This window comes from Parus major, chromosome 3, assembly GCF_001522545.3.
Source record: "Parus major isolate Abel chromosome 3, Parus_major1.1, whole genome shotgun sequence".
In the NCBI taxonomy this organism is placed as follows: domain Eukaryota; kingdom Metazoa; phylum Chordata; class Aves; order Passeriformes; family Paridae; genus Parus; species Parus major.
In genome coordinates this window covers 74,092,949-74,111,663 of record NC_031770.1, presented here as the reverse complement: position 1 = coordinate 74,111,663, position 18,715 = coordinate 74,092,949, and the positions used below count along the sequence as shown (strand labels likewise).

General features: G+C 39.2%; 2 protein-coding genes across 3 annotated transcripts in view; one reads left to right on the top strand and one right to left on the bottom strand.

Annotated features, from left to right (window-relative positions):
- Window positions 1-18,715, top strand: part of KLHL32 (kelch like family member 32) — a 37,292-nt gene that overhangs the window by 16,527 nt on the left and 2,050 nt on the right. Inside the window, exons 5-6 of the mRNA XM_033512868.1 lie at window positions 333-2,477; window positions 3,110-3,207. Coding sequence (XP_033368759.1) covers window positions 333-494 — 162 coding nt within the window. The 3' untranslated portion in view covers window positions 495-2,477; window positions 3,110-3,207. The remainder of the gene's footprint in view (window positions 1-332; window positions 2,478-3,109; window positions 3,208-18,715) is intronic.
- MMS22L (MMS22 like, DNA repair protein) overlaps window positions 9,328-18,715 on the bottom strand; it is a 90,248-nt gene continuing 80,860 nt past the window's right edge. For both annotated transcript variants that reach the window (XM_015622349.2, XM_019006122.1), the window contains 5 exons: window positions 17,471-17,682; window positions 15,020-15,186; window positions 13,550-13,646; window positions 12,248-12,415; window positions 9,328-10,034 (listed from right to left, as the gene is read on the bottom strand). In XM_015622349.2, coding sequence (XP_015477835.1) covers window positions 9,935-10,034; window positions 12,248-12,415; window positions 13,550-13,646; window positions 15,020-15,186; window positions 17,471-17,682 — 744 coding nt within the window. In that variant the 3' untranslated portion in view covers window positions 9,328-9,934. The remainder of the gene's footprint in view (window positions 10,035-12,247; window positions 12,416-13,549; window positions 13,647-15,019; window positions 15,187-17,470; window positions 17,683-18,715) is intronic.

The window sequence follows — 18,715 nt, the reverse complement described above, 5'->3', positions numbered from 1 at the left end:
ATCTTCTGTAGAGCTTCTGTGCCTCCTAAGCTTGGAGCTGACAAACGATTTGTGCTCTGCGCTAACAGGAGCCCTTCTGTGCAGAGTAACCCACTTGTACTCCTGCTGAGAAACAGGATCCAGTGTCATTGTTTGCTCCCGAGTGCCTGAGCTCAGGTTGTGGGTTGGGTGATGAAAACAGCAAATGGATCAGCAGATCCACAAATAATCTAAAAATTATCTGAAACTACCTTTCTGCTGGGATTAATAGTAAATACATGAGGTGGTGCCAGCAAATTTGTTTCAGCTTTCTTCTGTGATCCCAAAAATACTTTGTATGCTTTGCTATGCAGGTGCTGGATGTTAGCAAGGAGGGGAAGGAAGAGGTATTCTATGGGCCTACACTCCCCTTCGCTTCCAATGGAATAGCAGCCTGCTTTCTTCCAGCTCCTTATTTCACATGCCCCAACCTTCAGACTCTGCAAGTGCCTCACCACAGGATCGGCACAATGTGACGCATTCCTTGCGCTTCACAGAATCGAAAGTGGAGGGGGAAAGCGTCAAACCCTGTGTACAGAAGGGTTTCTCTGGGTCAGTGAGAAGAATAAATCCACTTGGGCTGCTGCTTTACCATCACACATTTGTCTTAAAGTCGGATCACAGCAGGCAGGCAGGAAGTTACAAAGCCTGTATGCGGCTTCTCTCCTCGGCCTCAGACGTGGAAGCAGCTACGTGAGAGCGTTGTGCATTTCTGCTGGTGACTACTTGCTACGTGTCTTCTTCATTTCCTTATGCAACTTCGTCAGGCATTGTGGATGCTCTCAGTTCTTCCTGGGCTGCTGCTCTTTGGAGTCTGCACAGTCAGTTGTTCACCAGTGGCGCTTTCAAAGACAATAAAAAAGCTCTGTTTATGTTGACAAAGATGATATAATACTGTGCTAATTATGCAACTTACTCAATACCTTTGGCAAAAAGAATAACAAATGTGTTGACTTCCAATTCTGAACTCCATCGTTTACAGTTTCTCATTTAATAATACTTCATTTGAAATTTAAATACTTCAAAACAGATTAAAACAAAAATAAGAAACAAACAAGCCCTATAGGATATGAGGAACAGATAAAAATTGTCTCAGCTGAAAGGCAAAGAAAATGAAGCCTCATGGTTAAACTCAAGTCTGAACTGAATGTGTTTGTCTGAGAATCTAAAGATTGTTTGGGATGTCATTCACCAAGGTCTACTACCAAATAAATGTTACCTTCTGTCATATGATCAATTCTTCCTGACAGCTGCATTCTTTTAATGCTGGAGATCAGCCTCTTTACTGTATAATTAAAATGTGCCATTTACTTAATATTTTTAATATCCAGTTTGCAAGGGGTCACCACATTTACAATTATCAATGAGCAGTCTCATTTTGTCCAACATATGGTCCCACAAATCACTGGTCTCCAGAGGCTAAACAGGTGTAGAACAATGTCAATATTTATTTATTTATTCTTTCAGTTTATATAGTGTGTCTGCATTCCACTCTCCAGGCATATGCCAGCTCACAGCAAATACTCTAACCTGGTATATTTTGACTTTGCTTGGCTACTGCAGCCCCTATCTCTTATCTCTGTGTTTCATTTACATATTGAACAAAAATGTCAATGTTTGTAAATATTAACCAAGCATGTAATTAAATCTTTCTCTATTTCTGATTTGTGGATACTCTGCACTTCTCTGCCTTACCTACCGATCAGCTCCCTGCCACTGTGCTGCCTGAGCAGAGCTATCAAATTCCTTCTGATGCTCCTGCTAATGCCATGTGTGGAATAAGCTACAGCAGTAGCCCGTGCCTGCTGGACAGGAACAGGTTTGACTTTGTCCAGTGAGCAGTGCTTTCTAATCAGAACTGTCTTTTAACTTTTTAGGGTGTGATTACAGGGAGGTAACTTTATTATCATTTCTGTCTCCTGCTGGGCAGTGTACTGGTGGAACATCACCTTTCCTTTTCCATACACACTCAGGTTAGAATGTTTTATGGTTGGGTTTTTTGTTTTGTTTTTGTTTTTGTTTTTTTTCCTGCTGAGCCTTCTCACTTTGGTTGTCTCGAGCAGAGCTGCAGCTGCCCAGTCTTTGCCTGGCACACCAATTCAAGTTGCTAACACCATCTCCCTGTGTGCTCCAAGCACACCTGTATCTAGGCAGGACTTTTCTCTGTGCTGTGTGGGAGCTGGATAGGCTGTACATCAAGACATATTTTAATTTCTTATTTGAATTTGTTTGATCTGAAAATCTGCATGCAAGGGGCAACTCTCTGAACAGTTCATTTATAGATATTGTTTTCCTGTGTGGACCGCAGGTTCCAAGTCAAACAAGTATTCAAACTTTGACTGAGGTGTGGTTTTCAGGGAGACAAATAGAGTACATGTCTCATTTTCAAGAGGAGGGAAACTAAAATAATCAAAATGTGTGCAGGGTCTTTGAGTCTTATCCCAGAGCTATCACACCAGGTGAGTGATCCGCTTTTGTTTCAGGGGCAGAACTGACACTTCCTGTTTGTAAAGCCCAGGACACCTCTGGACAATTGTGCAAAGTGTGTTTTCTATGTCAGCTTAGTTTGGAGACTTTTATTCCTAGGTCTCACAGCTTACCACAGCTGTAGCTATGGAATAATTTCTAAACTGCTGCTTCTGGAGAGCAAGGGGAAGGATTAGGATGGATCAGGATGACTGCTGAGCAGTGGGCAGAAAGCAGCAGCAGTGGCCTGGGCTTGAGAAGCAGGGGGGGGCAGCTTCCTTATACAAAGCAGCATGTGCCTCTTGGTTTGAGGTCTGAAAGGCAAGAATGTTGTTTATCATGTTTGTTCTGCCCTTTAGACACTTCTACTGCTCTGGTTGTTGTCACCAATTGTCTGCACTGTGAATGGCAGTTTTAAACAGCTGTGCAGTTGCATTATATTAGTTAGGGGTACCTCTGCCACAGAGCCTCAGGACAACACATATGGGCCTGTTAGTGTCAGGATCCCACTCTAGCTTTTAATCATCAGGCTCCACTGATTACAGAGGTCTTTCACAGCAACCTCTTAGTCATTTAAGTTTCTGTGTCACACTTTCCTATCTGGGTCTTTCTGCTTTTGTTGCAGGACCTGCAGGACAGATGGAGGGTGCTTTGTTGCACCTGAAGTCAGAAAATGCTTCATAGCCCTTGCCAGATGAGCAAAACCCAGTTAATTATTACCAGGTAAGAAAAGGAAACAGTGTGGATGCAAGAGCAGACAGAGAGCACCCTGCTGTGGCTGAGGGGTCTCAGCTGGAAGGAGTGAGGATGGGAGACCAAGGCTGGCTTCATCTGCCACCTGCAGCTGTGCAGGGCTCCTGCAAAGGCTGCCTGGTGAGATGAAGTTTCTGAATCACCATGTCCTCACTCTGCCATCCTTCCATTGAATGTCTCTGGCTTCTAAAGCTACCATAGTTGCAGAATCCTGTGTGTGACCTCTTGATCCACCTGTGATGTTCTAAATTTTGTACCATTTTGGGCAGACATGCAACTCTGAACCCAGCCTTCATCCCTACCCAGCCTACTGGCTTTGGTACATACCTCTGACACACAGATTAGCTGTTTTTCCACACAGCCTTAAAGCTGTCCAGAACAAGAATATTATTTCCATGCTTGCTGGTTCTGTTGCCAGTCTGATCACCACAGTGTGTGAGCAGATGCCAACACAAGTCATTTATCCAGCTGGGAGTGCACAAGGTAAGGGGACAAACTGCAACCAGTGAGAACTCACTACTGCTTCGGGAAACAGGTTTTCCTACCAGTGAATAATGCAGCAGTCACTGACTGTCCCATCTGGAAGAGAGTGCAGTTCTGTGCCCTGAACTCTTTGAGATTCACACATTAAGGCTATTTATATCTGCAGCTAAGACTTTTGGGCCACAAGGTCTTGAAGAGTTGTACTGAAGAGTTGTTCTCTGATCTTTTTCAGGTCACTCCCATAAAAAATATTCTATCCTTTATATTGCTTTAATTAAAGTACATAAATATAAACTTTACCTTTGAGTCCTAAAATGTGTAACCAACTTTTAGCTATAAATAACCATGAGTGAATAAGCTGCTTTCTGCTTTTAATCTGTAAAATGCCCAATTTTCACAAGCAGAAGCAGTACCAACAGCCTCTTCTGCCACTTTAGTGTCTCTTGAGCATTTCACACCCAAGTGCTGATTAAAGAAACACGTTATGAGCCAGTGTGCAGCAGTTCTGCTTCTGTACAGCAATGTTTTTGTAATCCTTCGACTTCTAGTTGTGGCTTATGATTTTCTTCTTAGTTTAGCAGCTTTTGAGCCAAGTTCCTGGCTCACAGAAGAGCTGAAACTTCTGTAACTCTTTTTCATCTAAATTTTGCCTTCCCCAGTTACCCTCCCCCAAACCTGTACAGACATTTAGTACATCAGTTGCAGAATCGTGGAGAAACAGATAATTGAATATTCACACATGCAGAAACAACCCAGGCAGAATGTGGAACAATGTGGAAACAAGCGCGAAAAGAGGCGGCATCTGTTTATTGAAAATTAAAATGTAGAATAAATTAAGAGGGCAAGGTTAAGACACTTCATCTGCAGGCAGAGTTTGTAGGGGAGGAAGACTGTGGAAGTTTAGCACAGACTGTGTATAAAGGACTTACGCAGTTCCATTTTTTGCAAAATGATGGGGTTTTTTTCCCCCCAAGGACATGTTATAAAGGGATAAAGTGTCCACATAAAGAATGGTTTTCCAATAGAGATGATTATATATAGCAGTTTCACAGTAATGCCACAATTAAAATGCTTAAAATGTTAATGTTGCAGTGCTTCAAGTATTGAAGAACAGAGTAGGTATTTTTAGCAATATCCTCAATTCATGTAAGCAAATGCTGTGCTAATTTTTCCACCAGTGCCTGTGCAGGTCATGCTGGGCCTTTCTAAAAGAAATAATGAATTTAGCAAACCTGCATTTTTAATTCCTGTTTTGGTGTCATTCTGCAAGAAGGGTAGAGCCAAGACAATGTTTGATGGACTGACAAACACAGTGAATTTGGTTGTAATGCGGAATTACTGAAATTTCCAAAGGGCTGTAAAGATACCACATCTACAAAGAGAGGATCTGAGCTTTTACATTTTTTTTTGTTGTTGTGTACATACATTTACACTTTGTACATTAAGCTTGCAAAAGGTTTACCACTTTAAAGTTGCTCAAGTAGGCAAAAGCCATATCCTAGTCATTGATCATAAAACAAGCTTAATTATGCTAGGACATATTGACACTGCATCAGATTTTTCATCTTCAACATAATTTTATAACCATTGCTAACAGATGGGCTGATTACACTGAATTTGAGCTTTAAGTAATAGTTAAAAATTCTAAAATATGATTAAACTGGAAATACCCATTGCATACATATTTTTCAAAAAGCTTCTGAAAGAAGGAAAACCAGAGTGCAGTAAAAGCTCTTTTTTGTTTCCTGAGGGAACTATATTGCATTTAAGTGCAGAGTTATCGAAGTTCCTTAGATGACCAAGCAGTTTATGCTGTTGGCTTCTGTTCAGTTACAACAGATAAGCCAGAACCTTTTCCTTTCCATAGGTCTGCTGCTCTAATCCAGCATAAAAGGTATTAATTACTCTATTTCAGAACCTCTTTTTTATAAAAACATATACCCCCCTGCCCCCTTTTTTTTCATTGAAAATGAAAGCAAATAGTAATTTAAATTAATTTGCTTCTGCTCTTCAATAACAATAACAAATTAAAATTCTTATGAAACAGAAGGACAGCTTTGTGGGACTAATGGAAGTCACATATGAATTCTGAACAGAAGGTATTTTTTTCATGTTATCTTGTTTAGGTTGCTAAAGGAAAGATAAAGCCAGACTTCCCTCTGCCTGCCATTGTTCATCATGTGCTGGACATGTGTTTCATATCACAAGGATGATAATGGGTCAGAGGTGGTTGGTATCCTGAATTCTGGAATAGGGGAAATATAAAGATTAAATACTGTTTATTTAGATTTCAGTTCTATTTTTTGCAGAAAAGAAAGGGTGCTTAGTAAATATACACACATAGCCCTCATATCCTGGAACAGTCCTCTGGCCAAGGAGATCAGTGTGGAAAATTCTGTCAAGGCTCACGATGGCTCTATTTCAGACAGGTCTCCCATTCCCAGTATTAGCATTTCCAAACAAAAGGACACTGGTCACAGACTGGGCACCTGCCTTAAGGCAAGAAAGCATACTGAAATTAAAAGTTTTGTTAAAGCTCCACTAATAAAACAGTGATTCTATACTTATGAATAATTAATTGTCTTGTAGTTTTGGCTGAGGTAGAGTTAATGTTCTTCATAGTGGCCAAAAGGGGGCTGTGTTTTAGATTTGTGCTGAACACAGGGTGGATAATATAAAGATTTTTTTGTTATTGCTGAACAGGGCTTACACAGAGCCAAGGCTTTTTCTGCTTCTTGTACTGCCACACTGGGGAGAGGACTGGGGGCACTTGGGAGGATGGGGCTGGGGTAGGTGACCCCAACTGACCAAAGGGACATTCCAGACCATGTGGTGACATTATGGTCAGTACATAAGGCAGGGGGGGACATTTGGAGTGATGGCATTCATCTTCCCATGTGACATGCTCTACTGTTACATGTGACGGGGCCCTGCTGTCCTGGAGATGGCTGAATGTGAATTCATTCCTTGCTTTGCTTTATTTGCATGCCATTTACAGCTTTTGCCTTCCCCATTAAACTGTCTGTCTCAACCAAGGTGTTTCTTTTTACCCTTTCAATTCTCTCCCTGCTTTCAGTGGTGGGGGAGTAGCTGTATGGGGCTTGGCTGCTGTCTTGGATTAAACCATCACAATATTCAAAATAGCTTAATTTCACCAACTTTTCATTCTATAGATGGGTTTGAATGATGAAATTTCTCTGAATTAGGTACTCTAGCTACAATCTTATTTTCAGGATCTTTTCACCATCAATTGTGGAATTTACAGCTGCAGAAATGTCCGTCCATGCAAGCAGTGGTATTTTTAAATGATGTACTGGGAGACACCCTTGCTATCATATATAAGTAAAATGTTGCCCTAGTGCTACAAATATGCAGGCCAAAGAGCCTATAAACGCTGAAATCAGGCTGTCATTTTATGATGCTGCTTCACACCAAAACTGTGGCAGCACAAAGCTGTCTGGAGAGGTTAGCACAGTCACCACCCCTGCAGTGTGGCTGTGGCACAACAGGTCAGGCTTGTACCAGCTCAGACCAGCACAGTCTAACGCTGTCACGCACCCAACATTGTTCTGCCTTTCAGCCCTTTGCCAATACTGAATATCTCTGTGAGACAAGAGGCCCATGGTGAGCTCTGCCTTCTGCAGCAGCCTCTGTGTGCAGGCAGCAGCTGAGAAGAGGCTGAGGAGAGCACCCAGGTAGGACTGGCAGCAATGCTGTTGCTTGAAGCCTTGGAGAGAATGAGCTGGGGAAAAGGAGCAGAACTGCAGCAATGTGCACCTGTCAAAATGCCAGCAGTAAGATGGACTGTTCTTGGCAGGTAGTATTTGAGTATCTAAGCAAATACATCAACAACATCTGTAAATCAGAGAAGGGTTTGAGTTGGAAGGATCATTTAAAGGTCACATAGTCCAACTCCCCTACACTGAGTAGCAATCTTCAACTCAATGAGGTTGCCTACCACCTCTCTAAAAAAACTGTCCCAGTGTTTCACCACTCTCATAATAAAAAAAATCTTTATACCTCTAGTCTGAATCTACCTTTTTTTACTTTTAAATCAAACTGTTCAATGTAAAATAAGATAGAAAGGTTTAATTTAAATGTTTACTGTCTTAAGCAACCTTTATAAAGACAACATCTAATAAGACATACTATATATATAGATAGATATTTAGCTTTTAGATTTTACCTATATTTTAATTAAAATCAGCATTTTTCCTCCTAACTGGTTTTGGGCTGCTGTTTTGGTGTATGTGTGGTAGGTCAGCATAAACTAGCACTCTGCAAGTCTTCCTCTCATTAATATTATTGGAACTACCAGTCACATCTGCAAATGTCCATACCAAATAAACAGACCAAATCAGATCACCCATTTGGCAGTGGCTGATGACTGTGATGCAAAATGCCTTATTTGTGTTTGCATTAACTTTGTGACAAAGAAGAATGATAATTTCTGAACTGTTTAAATTAGTTTCTCATGCGCCAGGAGCTGCTATGCATTTACATAAAGTCCTGTTGCTTTTTCAGAAACTTCCAACCCACTACAGCTAGTATTAAATATGTCTTCAATAACCTACTAAACACATAATTAAGTGCTTTGTTGTAATATCTGTTCTATCCTTTAAAATCAGTTTTTACTTTTAGGGAGTAATACTACAGTCAGACATCTTGTTCTGGGATCTACTGCGTGGTAGGATTCAAATTTCGAAGGTATCTCAGTTAATTTCTCTTGGAGAGGGGTGTTTTTAATTTTTTTTAAAAAAGCTTTTCAGAAACAGAATTCTCCTGGGATGAATAAAACCCCCAGGTATATAAGCTTATGAGAAGCCACAATGCAAGTTCAATAAGTCACTTTCATAGTGAAAAGAACCTCCGTGTTCTGCACAATTAAGTAGCCTAAAGAGGCTTTTAGTTACTGCATTATCTGAAATACCGATAGCAGATTTAGGCAAGAAGATTATCTAGTTCAACTTGATAAGATTACTGTAACTAAAGGGAAGCTGCTCTGAACAAGATTTTAGGGATTTTTGCAGAGCTATTAGACATAAAAATATTTTTTCCTTCACGTTAACAATGTAAAATTAAAACATGAATAACTTTAAACGTAAGGACCTGCTCACTGATGTTGCCATTATGGCAAACCCACTCCAAAGTCCAGTAAGTAGTTTCAGAAATTTTCAGAAAGCTTCAGATTATTGAGCAAAGTGAAAAGTGTGGATACCACAGCCTTTAATGAAAGTTTCCTGAGCACTTTAGGAAAGAAATGGAGGAAAAGTTACAGAGCTAGATGCACCCTGGAAAGACAAGATATTGGAAGCAAAAAGCAAAATATCTGAAAGATCCAACTTTCCCAGCAAACAGGAGTAATTACTAGCCTATCATGAAATGATATTTTAATTAGAAGTTTGTCCTCTCTTCTTTTTCCCTCCCACCTTTCACACCTAGTCTAAGTGGATAATTAATAATGTCATGACTAATTAAAAGACCATTGGGACCCCCAGAAATTATAGGTCAGTTTTAAGAACATAACACTGAAAAGGAAGGGAACAGGAAATCTGAACTTGCCTTTTCTTATATTGCTCACAAAGAAAACAGAGAGGTTTCAAAATGGAATATGAAATACTGAAATGTTTTAATACAGGTGGAAGTTAAAGACAGCTATATACATTCTGTGCAACATAAACATATTTTAAAAAAATGCTCTCTCAACACAAGCTTTATCACGCTGGCACGACTCCTGGTGAATGCACTGCATTCAACAAGTTGAGTACTAGAGAACACATGTTTTTTCCATTCTACTAAAATAATAAATTAGAAATTACAAAATTATGATTTTCTTAAGAATAGACTGAGGAAGATTTTCAAAAGCACACTATTAAGAGGGATAGGTCTCATTCAATGTGAACAAATTCGTGAAATTCTTTGAAATCCTGTCTTATATGTTTCAATACAGGCTCTGTTCATATAGATATTTGAATATGGAATAAATTAGCTTTCAATCTTTCTATTGCTATTGATAGGATAGCAAATCTTCACATGCATGACAATAATAAAATACCAAAGATTTTTTTTTTAAATTAATACATAAGTTGGGTAAAATAAAACAATCACAAAAATTGATACACCTATTTCTATTGTAAAGATGAAGAACTTGTCTAATGTGTTGTAGTCTGTAGTTTTAGGTACCAACAATGTCATAATGTCCAAGAGGAAAGGATTAATCACCAGAACATAACTGCTGTGTCTCATTTTCCAGCTTTTGTATCTCATTTTGTCCAGCTTCTGCAAGGTGAGATAAGACTCTCTTATAGGCTTCTCTGTTGGGGGGAAAAAAAAACCAGAACATATAACATGTTACTTTAACAATCTCACACATCCTAGGAGTAAAAGTGTGTCATTCCCAAACACATTGTTTAGATATTGGGATATTATTTTAACATCCCCCAACCTATTCAACTGCTTTGTTTTCTGTGACTCTTCAGCATGGCCAGATCAGAGGAAGAATAAGGACTGCACCATTTACAGCTGTAGAGCAGCTTAGAAGCCTACTTGTTTAGTGAACTGCTGTGAAATACAAGTTCCTTACTTAAAAAAGTGGAGTTTGTAAGGCCTAGATGATAATAGAGTTCAGACTTGATGATGTTTGCTCTCTCACTTCTGCCTAAACAATCCCTGTGACTCTCACCACAGCACAGTGATGTGAGCCCCCTGGGTGCAGCCCAGTACTGACCCAGATTTAGACCACTATCCTCAACCAAGGACAATGACTGTTTTAAAATAAACCTAGAATTCAGAAAGGAACTGTCACTCAAGTGGATTTTCCAGAAGAGTGCATATGTGTTGATGAGACTTTTCACCTTAAGTTCATTTTAATACTCTCCAACCCAGACAATGTAATTATTGTTAAAGTACTGCCTCTGACATTTAGGTCTTTTCTAATTATCTATTTTTGTCATGAAATATTAACTTGAGCAAACAAAACTGCAGTTTTCATACTGGTGCCTTGCAATAACAACAGCGGGCATTACCACTATAAGCATTTAATGCAATTCTGAACCTTACTTCTTTTATAGATATGGATTTGTACTTTAATGTCTACAGTAATTGCACTGAATATGTTAATATCATATTATTTAGAGTCTGGGACTGAAGAGAGAAAATCAGGTGTTCTTGAAGAGAGAAAATTAATAAAATGCTCATGGATCACCTCAGGCTGCTGGGTAATGGAGCATATTCTAAATACAAATTACTAATAGAAAACATTGACAACATATTAGATAATATATATGGTTTAAGTGATGAGGATAAAGGAAATGTAGCTCTTCAGTAATCTCCAAGCATGTATTTCAGGAAGCTCAAACAACCTGCATACTTTCAGTATTTTGTGGATAACAAGATGAATGTTATCATATTAACAGTATTTAACAAAAGAAAAACAAACAAGAACTTTAGCTATGAAACACACTATCAAAGGATGAAAAGCAGGTCGTGTGGAAATCCTGCATATAATGGTACATCAGGGTGACCCTGGGCAAATTCTCTTAAATAAAAGCAAATGCAGTTGTTGGTAGTGGATAGTAAAAAGTGAATAATATAATTACAAATGAATTAAATACATTTTTCATTAAATGGAAGATGAATACCCTGTGAGTTCCCTTCAGTGTCTCTAGAGTTATTCTTGCCCAACTCTGTCTTTTGGTCCTCTTACAGCCCAGGCCCTGCCAATACACACCTCAAAACTTCCCCAGTGTGAGGCATGAGTGCATCCTCCCCTTTGGGTTGTCCCAGGATGTGCAGTGATGCAAACACAGTTCCTTGCCCAGACCACAGGAGAGTCATGGGCAGCCTTCCAGTGAGCAGCACTAAACACAAGGCACAGCTTCCTGGAGTTTTGTAACATAGATGCTGAAAGGTCAGTGCTGCATCTGCACCCAGAGAACCACCATCTCTGCAGAGCTGTTCCCCTCCTGTGCCATCTTCTCCTAAGGCCAGATGGATTCATATGCCAAATATTTCTGACCTAAGTTCCTGCGGGCAAATGTGTGAGCTTGCTGTGACTATTGGAGCCAGCCTTTCCTGGACATCCACAACTCTTCTATGTTTAGATTATGATAGAGCTTTTGATACTAAGTAGGGGGTATTATTTTCCAAGCATCTCAGACCATACCTGATTATTCCATAATTTCACATATGACCCATAAAGTCCTCTAAAATGGGGACTAATAGGAAAATTCTTTGGATAAGGAATTCTTAACTCCGTTTTGCAACATACACTGTAGAGGCAACCTGGCTTCACATAAATTCTACTCTGGTCTGTGAACCCTAGTATCAAAACATCTCTGGAAATATTTAGAAAATATAGATGTCTTAAAACTATGGAAGGCTTGAGTTAAGGGTTATTTCTAGCTGATAACACTTAATAACCACTCATTTTTGAGTGTCTGTGCTGCTGTCTTAACACCACTTTCTTCCAACAGAATAAACCTCTACAATTCATTGTAAAAAAAATATTATTAAATAAAAATCAAACCTCTGTGCAGCATTTCTTCCAAGGCCTTGTTTGTGCTCAGATTCCTTCAGAGACTGCGTGATTGTGGGAATCAGGCTGGTAACTAAAGTCTGATCCAAGACTGCCACTGTTTCCAGTATGCTGAAAACCCGGTGATCATAGACAGCAGTGTAGTCCTGGATAAACTGCCTGAGGGGGATACAGGGGCATTTAATGCAGGGTCAAAACTAGATGCAGAGAACATGCCAACAACTGAAGAGTCTAATCAGAACAAGCAATCTGTCTGCATAACAATTTTCATATTGTTACACTGGAATACTCTGCCTGGAACACTTTCTCTAAACAAAGCCATGGTTTTGAAGCCTAATGCTAAAAATTCCACACATTTATTTTCAAGTCATTTGGCAGATTCTGCTGCTGTTTCACCAGGACTGCCTTGTTCCATTTACTTTATAATGTGTGTGAATGCAAAACTAAACCATGTATTTCTTATTTAATAGATAATAATTGTAATAAATAGACTAACAAAACAAGAGTTCTAGTTTCAAATTTGCAGAAACAACGTTGGCATTTCTTATAAGCTCCCCTGGGTCTTAAACAGGGCAGGCCATTGGATGGAAGCACATCCATTTGCCATCCTGAGGATCTGAGGCCTTTAAAGCTCACAGATTACATTTATATCAAAATTAGCACTCTAGGGATGACACATCCCATGGAAGTGATGTATTGCATACAGACTGACATTCCCACAAACACCCACTCTTCTTTCAGTGAGTCCCTCTTGAGGCTTTTATCTAGACCTAGCCCAATACAGCAGCAGTGCTTAAGGGTTGCAGAATGTCTTTGAGTGCCAGGTCATGCAGCTCTTCTACTGTATCCGTGTGAGATACAGGATTCATTTCACACAGCTATGAAATAAGGATCATTTACATTATAATAATCTATTATTGTCACAAAATCAAATAAAAAAGCTAACCTTATATGAAGATTAGCTGCACATCAAATTAGGTACACACATCTTTTACAGCACCATCAGCATTCCCAAGGAGTTTTTCCTGTCATGGGAGCAGTGCACCTCCCCTATTATATGCCTCTCAAAACTGCCTTATTCACAAGGAAGCAGGTATGTCTGTCACTTCTATTTTTCTGATCGGGCTTTTTGGCAAAGCTGTGTTCAAATTCATTGCCAAAAGTACCATTACTAAAATACCATAAACAAGCAACAATGCAGCATGTTAGGATAATTAGTTATTTTAAGAAAACATGTTTGTTGTCAATTGGCTTGCAGCAACTTTGCTGCCAGTTGGCATATTTTCTGGTTACCTAAATACAGAAGTCAGCTGGGTGGCATGTTCTCCTCCTGACCCTTCTTGGCAGCCTTCTACCATGTACTGTACAATGTCTGTAGATATTTTTTTAACTGCAAAAGAAAAATCACAAGATTCACACAGAGCTCTTGAACTGACCATCTGGAGAATGTCTTTCATGAAGACAAAACTTTTTAAATGAGAAAAAAAAAGATTTCATCTTTCTTTGATGCAAGTGAAATGATTGTGAGAGCACTTAGATTGGCTATAAAGAACAGAATGAGTCACGGGTTTATGCAAAAGTCTTATTTTCACCATCATTATCCTTTAAACAGATTTTTATGTACACTATAGTCTTTTTAACTTAAAGCCAAGAGATATACATTTAAAGGAAATAGAGGTTTTATTTAAATGTAAGTTCTGTTTGTAGTCTTTAAGCATTCCTATTTGATTCAAAAGGAACACAGTCACAGCATTATATCCTGCTCAAAGCTATGTGGATCTACTCCATACTTTCAGTGATGGAGATTGTTCTGAAATGCACCCTAAATCTTTTATTTAAGGGAAAAAACCCTAATACACCAAACAACCTCCCCTACTATTTTCTCAATAATTGTTTCCAAATAAATACCCAAGTTGCAAGATACAGCTCTTCCTTTATAAAGGTGCAACTGGGCTGCAAGGACTTTTCTAGAAGGGTGTGGCAGAGCCCTGTCCAGGCAGGCAGGGAGCTGGTGGCTATGGCAGTACAGGACTTCCAGCTCCTTCCCTGGCAAGGTGGGTACTCAGCTTTTAGCAGATATAGCTGTGATGGCAAAAGGAGGAAGAAAATTGGTGATGACTGAGCCAATTTCCTAAACCCATCTTGTCCTTGAAACTATTATAGACCAGAATCAAACAGTACTTTATTAGAAAAAATTCCCAGGAATCAGAGGTGAATCCAAATTTTGTTTAATGCCTCTCTAGCAGCAAGAAATGGAAATTTTGAGCTTAGGTATATTCGTTATACAATGGTGGGTGAAAAGAGTGCTTCATTCTTTAAGTAGCTAAAAATAAAGATGTTCTTGCTACAAAACAAAGCATCCTAAAAGAAGAAAGACGACTCAAAGATACCTTCAGAGAGCAACACGCTACTTTTAATACATTTATAATGCCTCTATATAGGGAGAACATAACACTAGTTTTATTTCGTCTCAAAGCTTTAGGTAAAAGAAAAGTTCCACATTTGCTAATGGAGGAGATTATATGGGAAGGATTGGAAAAAGGAAATGCCTTCAGATTCCTGGGAAGTTGATTAGTTCATTAGAGAGTTAAATGAGGCAGGACTTTGCCTGAGAGACAGAAGTCCCAGACCAGTTAATGAAAAAAAAGCCTCGTCCAGTTTAGTTGGCCAGATTGTTTTATTCACCTTATCTGAGAATCTTAAAATACTGGGATGAAAGATGAAAGTGTGGAGAGATCTACTTAAAGCAAACGAACAGCTCACCTTGCAGCTCATTAACCAGTACCAAGCATTTCAACACAGCTGGGAGAACCGAGTCGATGTCACACAGTTCAGTGCTCTGGGTTCCCCGAAGTACTTGAAGAATGAAAGCAAGAACAGAGGCCAAGCGAGGAGGTGGAGCATGCCCTTTGAACTGCAGGTAGTTTTCCCTGAGAGGACAAAGCAAGCCAGAACAAGGTCTATGATTTTGTCTATGGGGTTTTTTATCATGCAATACAAGCACCATATATTTAAGTTATTTTAAGAAATAGCTGTGATATTTCAGCAGAAGGCCTATTACATAGATTTTTATCTTTATCTAGGCTCAAATAATGGCTTCTATTTGTCTTAGTCATAGCAATGACTCCCAATTTGTCAGAGGACAGTGATATCTTCTGACTCTTCAGAGAGGACTGAGAAATAAGAGCCATCATAATTTCATTTAAAAACCCAAGTGTGACTACTTAAAGCTAAATACAAAGGTAGCTTCATAATGTAATTGAATACATGAAGAAATCAAGATTCTAAAATCCTAAACCAATATACATAATACAGCTGTTATTTAATTACATTATTTAGGTTTATGTGCTTTGGCAAACTCACAATCGTACTTGTGGTACTGCTGTTACACTGGTACTGTTATTTGATTTTTGCCAACAGTATGTTTTAACAATACAGTCAATGACTGATTTTGTTCTGTCAGAATTAACACAAACATCTCCAATATAAAATCTGGCACAAGGATAAAAGGTGACCTGCCAATCTGCAACAAGAGCAAATTTTAACATCACGCACATGGAGTGTTCCAATTTTGATTTGTTAATTTTCTACAACATAATACAAGATGAACTACACTATTGGTTTGGCACCACAGATTAATGGAATCTGAAGACAGTAGGTGAGAGAGAACACAGCACTTACTCATCAGTCAGCAAGAACACTCCCAGAACCTTAAAAAAAATCTTTTAAGATATTTAATATTAGGTCCTGTTATCTACTCAAATAAGGCACATATGTTGACTGAGAAATGCAGCAATTAAAAACCAGCATCCTTATTAAAAACTGAGTAAGGGTGCTTCTACAACTTTCAGATGAAAGGTGATTTTAAGAGCCCTGTGTACTTTGTTGCACTGCTTCAGAGCACTGGTGTGACTTGGAAAATGAAAGCTGTGACACCCACAGTTCTTGTAACATGGGGTCTTACTTTAATATTAGCAACTCCGAAATCTTCTGTCTTTAATTACTCTGAAAATTTCCCACAATGCTTTTGTGTGTGTTCTTCCACTACAACAGCTCTCTGACCTGGATAATACAATCCTAATGGTGTGGTTCCCTTTCCTCTCTGCAGCAGCAATACATTCACTGCTTTCCTATGGCAAATTGGCAAACAAACTGCACCTATTTGTGTACAGACCCTACGACTGTCTCATGACCACCTGGCAAGTTTGCAAACTAGAGTGCTTCTCAGTTCTAACACATTCTTCCCAGAACAGTAAGGAATGTTTCACATCTTAAAAATCAGAAAGTACCATTACACCTTCAGAAGTTTCCACTCTCAATCCCCATATTCACACGTGCATGCACACATTCAAAAATAACTTCAATAAGATGACAAAGTTTGGGTATCCAAAAACATGTCAGAACTGAGATTGTGAAATCTTAATTCACTCTCTTAATATGTGATAATACAGGCTTTACTTACAGGATTGCCTGTCATATTTACCCAAGATCAGCACTGACATTCTTTTTCTGATCAACATGTATACCCACTCTTTTACAAATAAAGATCCAATTACTGTGGATATAAGCCTGTATTTGAGGGGGCTTAAATCCTTCCCCCACATGGACAAAAAGTAGATTGTTCACTATTCTGCAGTACATAAAACCAAGCGCCAGCCTGCCAGCAGCAGGAACACAGATTCGTAGCTGCTGTTGACATCGTACAGGTGGTGACAGTTCAGTGAACAAATCCTGTTTCCCTGCCTCTCTGTTTTCCTCTTCCCACACCCGCAATTTTCCATGTCCACTGGGCAGCTGGCACACCTGTGCATGCCCTGACAGAGAGCAACAAGGCCCCACATGCACAGGTAACTGAGGCAGCTCTAAGCACTACAACTCCGTGCCCCTAAATACATCTTGAGACATACTCATGATGATATCTATTGGAGCGTTATTTTTCTAGAAAATTACTTGCTTTTCATGTGACCCCCTACAATATTTTTTGTTGTGGCCTAGGACCTTTATCCTTAATTACTCTCTCACAAATCTTTTCAGTTTCACTCTCCTGATACATAAACACTGTCCTTCCCTTGCTCCCTGCCCAGCAACTCCCAGACTCTTCCAAGAGCAACACCATCAGCTGAGAGGAAAGCAGAGATCTGAGCTCATGAGCTATTTGTGAAATCTGAATTTGAAACCTGAGTAAGCAATGTTTTATACTCCACTGGTCCTTACCTTATGACATGCAAAGTGGTCTTCCTGAGGCGGAGCAGCTGGGGGGCTGTGATGGAGCTGCCTAAAGCAGTGAGCAGAGGGTGCTGTCCAGCACCAGGTGCAGTCGGGGAGGAAGGGAGAAATCGTCCAAAATAGTGTCGAATAATGCTTCCAAGGAGTTGATTTAAATAGGCACTCTGTGTTTGGGACTGACAACATATGAAGGACAGGCCCTGTAGAAGAGAATTTTAGAAAGTGAGGAACTGAATAAAATTTTACCAATACAGTTGAATAAATCTTTAACAACTGTAGGCTAAACACTCACTACATGCTGTATAAACTGCTGCACACAGAGTAACTATGCCTGAAAAATACTGATTTGCTGTAGATATGATGATCTGCAAATGAAGACAGAGGCAGGCAAGACTTGCAAAGGAGATAAAAATCTTTTCAATAGATTAATGTATTGGAAAGTAAGCTCTGGGACATGCAAGCTCCGCTTCAAATTCAAAATAAAACTGTAGCATTTCAGACCTGAGAAAGCTTCTGTGCCCAAAAGCTTCTCATTTCTGTTTTCAATCCTGTACATGGTCTAACGAAGTATGTTAGGTAAAATATAAGAAGGGACAATTTAAGAATAAACACATCATCTGCTTGTAAATGACTGTGTGAAATTTTTGTATAAGTGATATAGCAGAAAAATGAGCAGTTAAAATTGAGCTCCAGCAAGAAAAGATTTGCTCAGTGTATGAACAAATTAGGGTAAATTAGGCACCATTTATAAGGGATTTAGAGGAGGTTTTAAACTCTGTTTAAGATAAGGCTAAAACTGCTGTGATTTATCCAATATAAGCAATATTGATCCAGAGAAAAATCTATAATGAAAGTACTTGCCCAGAAAGTGCCTATCTGAATTCCACCTGTAGTGATAGAACATATATATAGTCCATCCCTGAAAAAAAGAGTAGTATTCTTACTGGAATGGGCTCCAATAAGAGAAAGTTAAGATCTTGTTTCCTTCCCCCTCCTCTGATTACTGAGAGGAAGAAGAACAAGTCACTAAGAAAAAAATAAAAAGGTCCCGTGATCTCCTATCTCAAGGGTCACAGTCAGCAGCACAAACAGAAGCCTCTTGAGAACTCCATTTTCACAATAGTTTTGTCCAACAAGAATAATGGTGTAAAACAAGGTCAAGCACAGAGCTCCCTAGACAGCAATTTTCAATAGTACTTCAAACTTCCATTAGCATTGCAATCCAGACTCCAG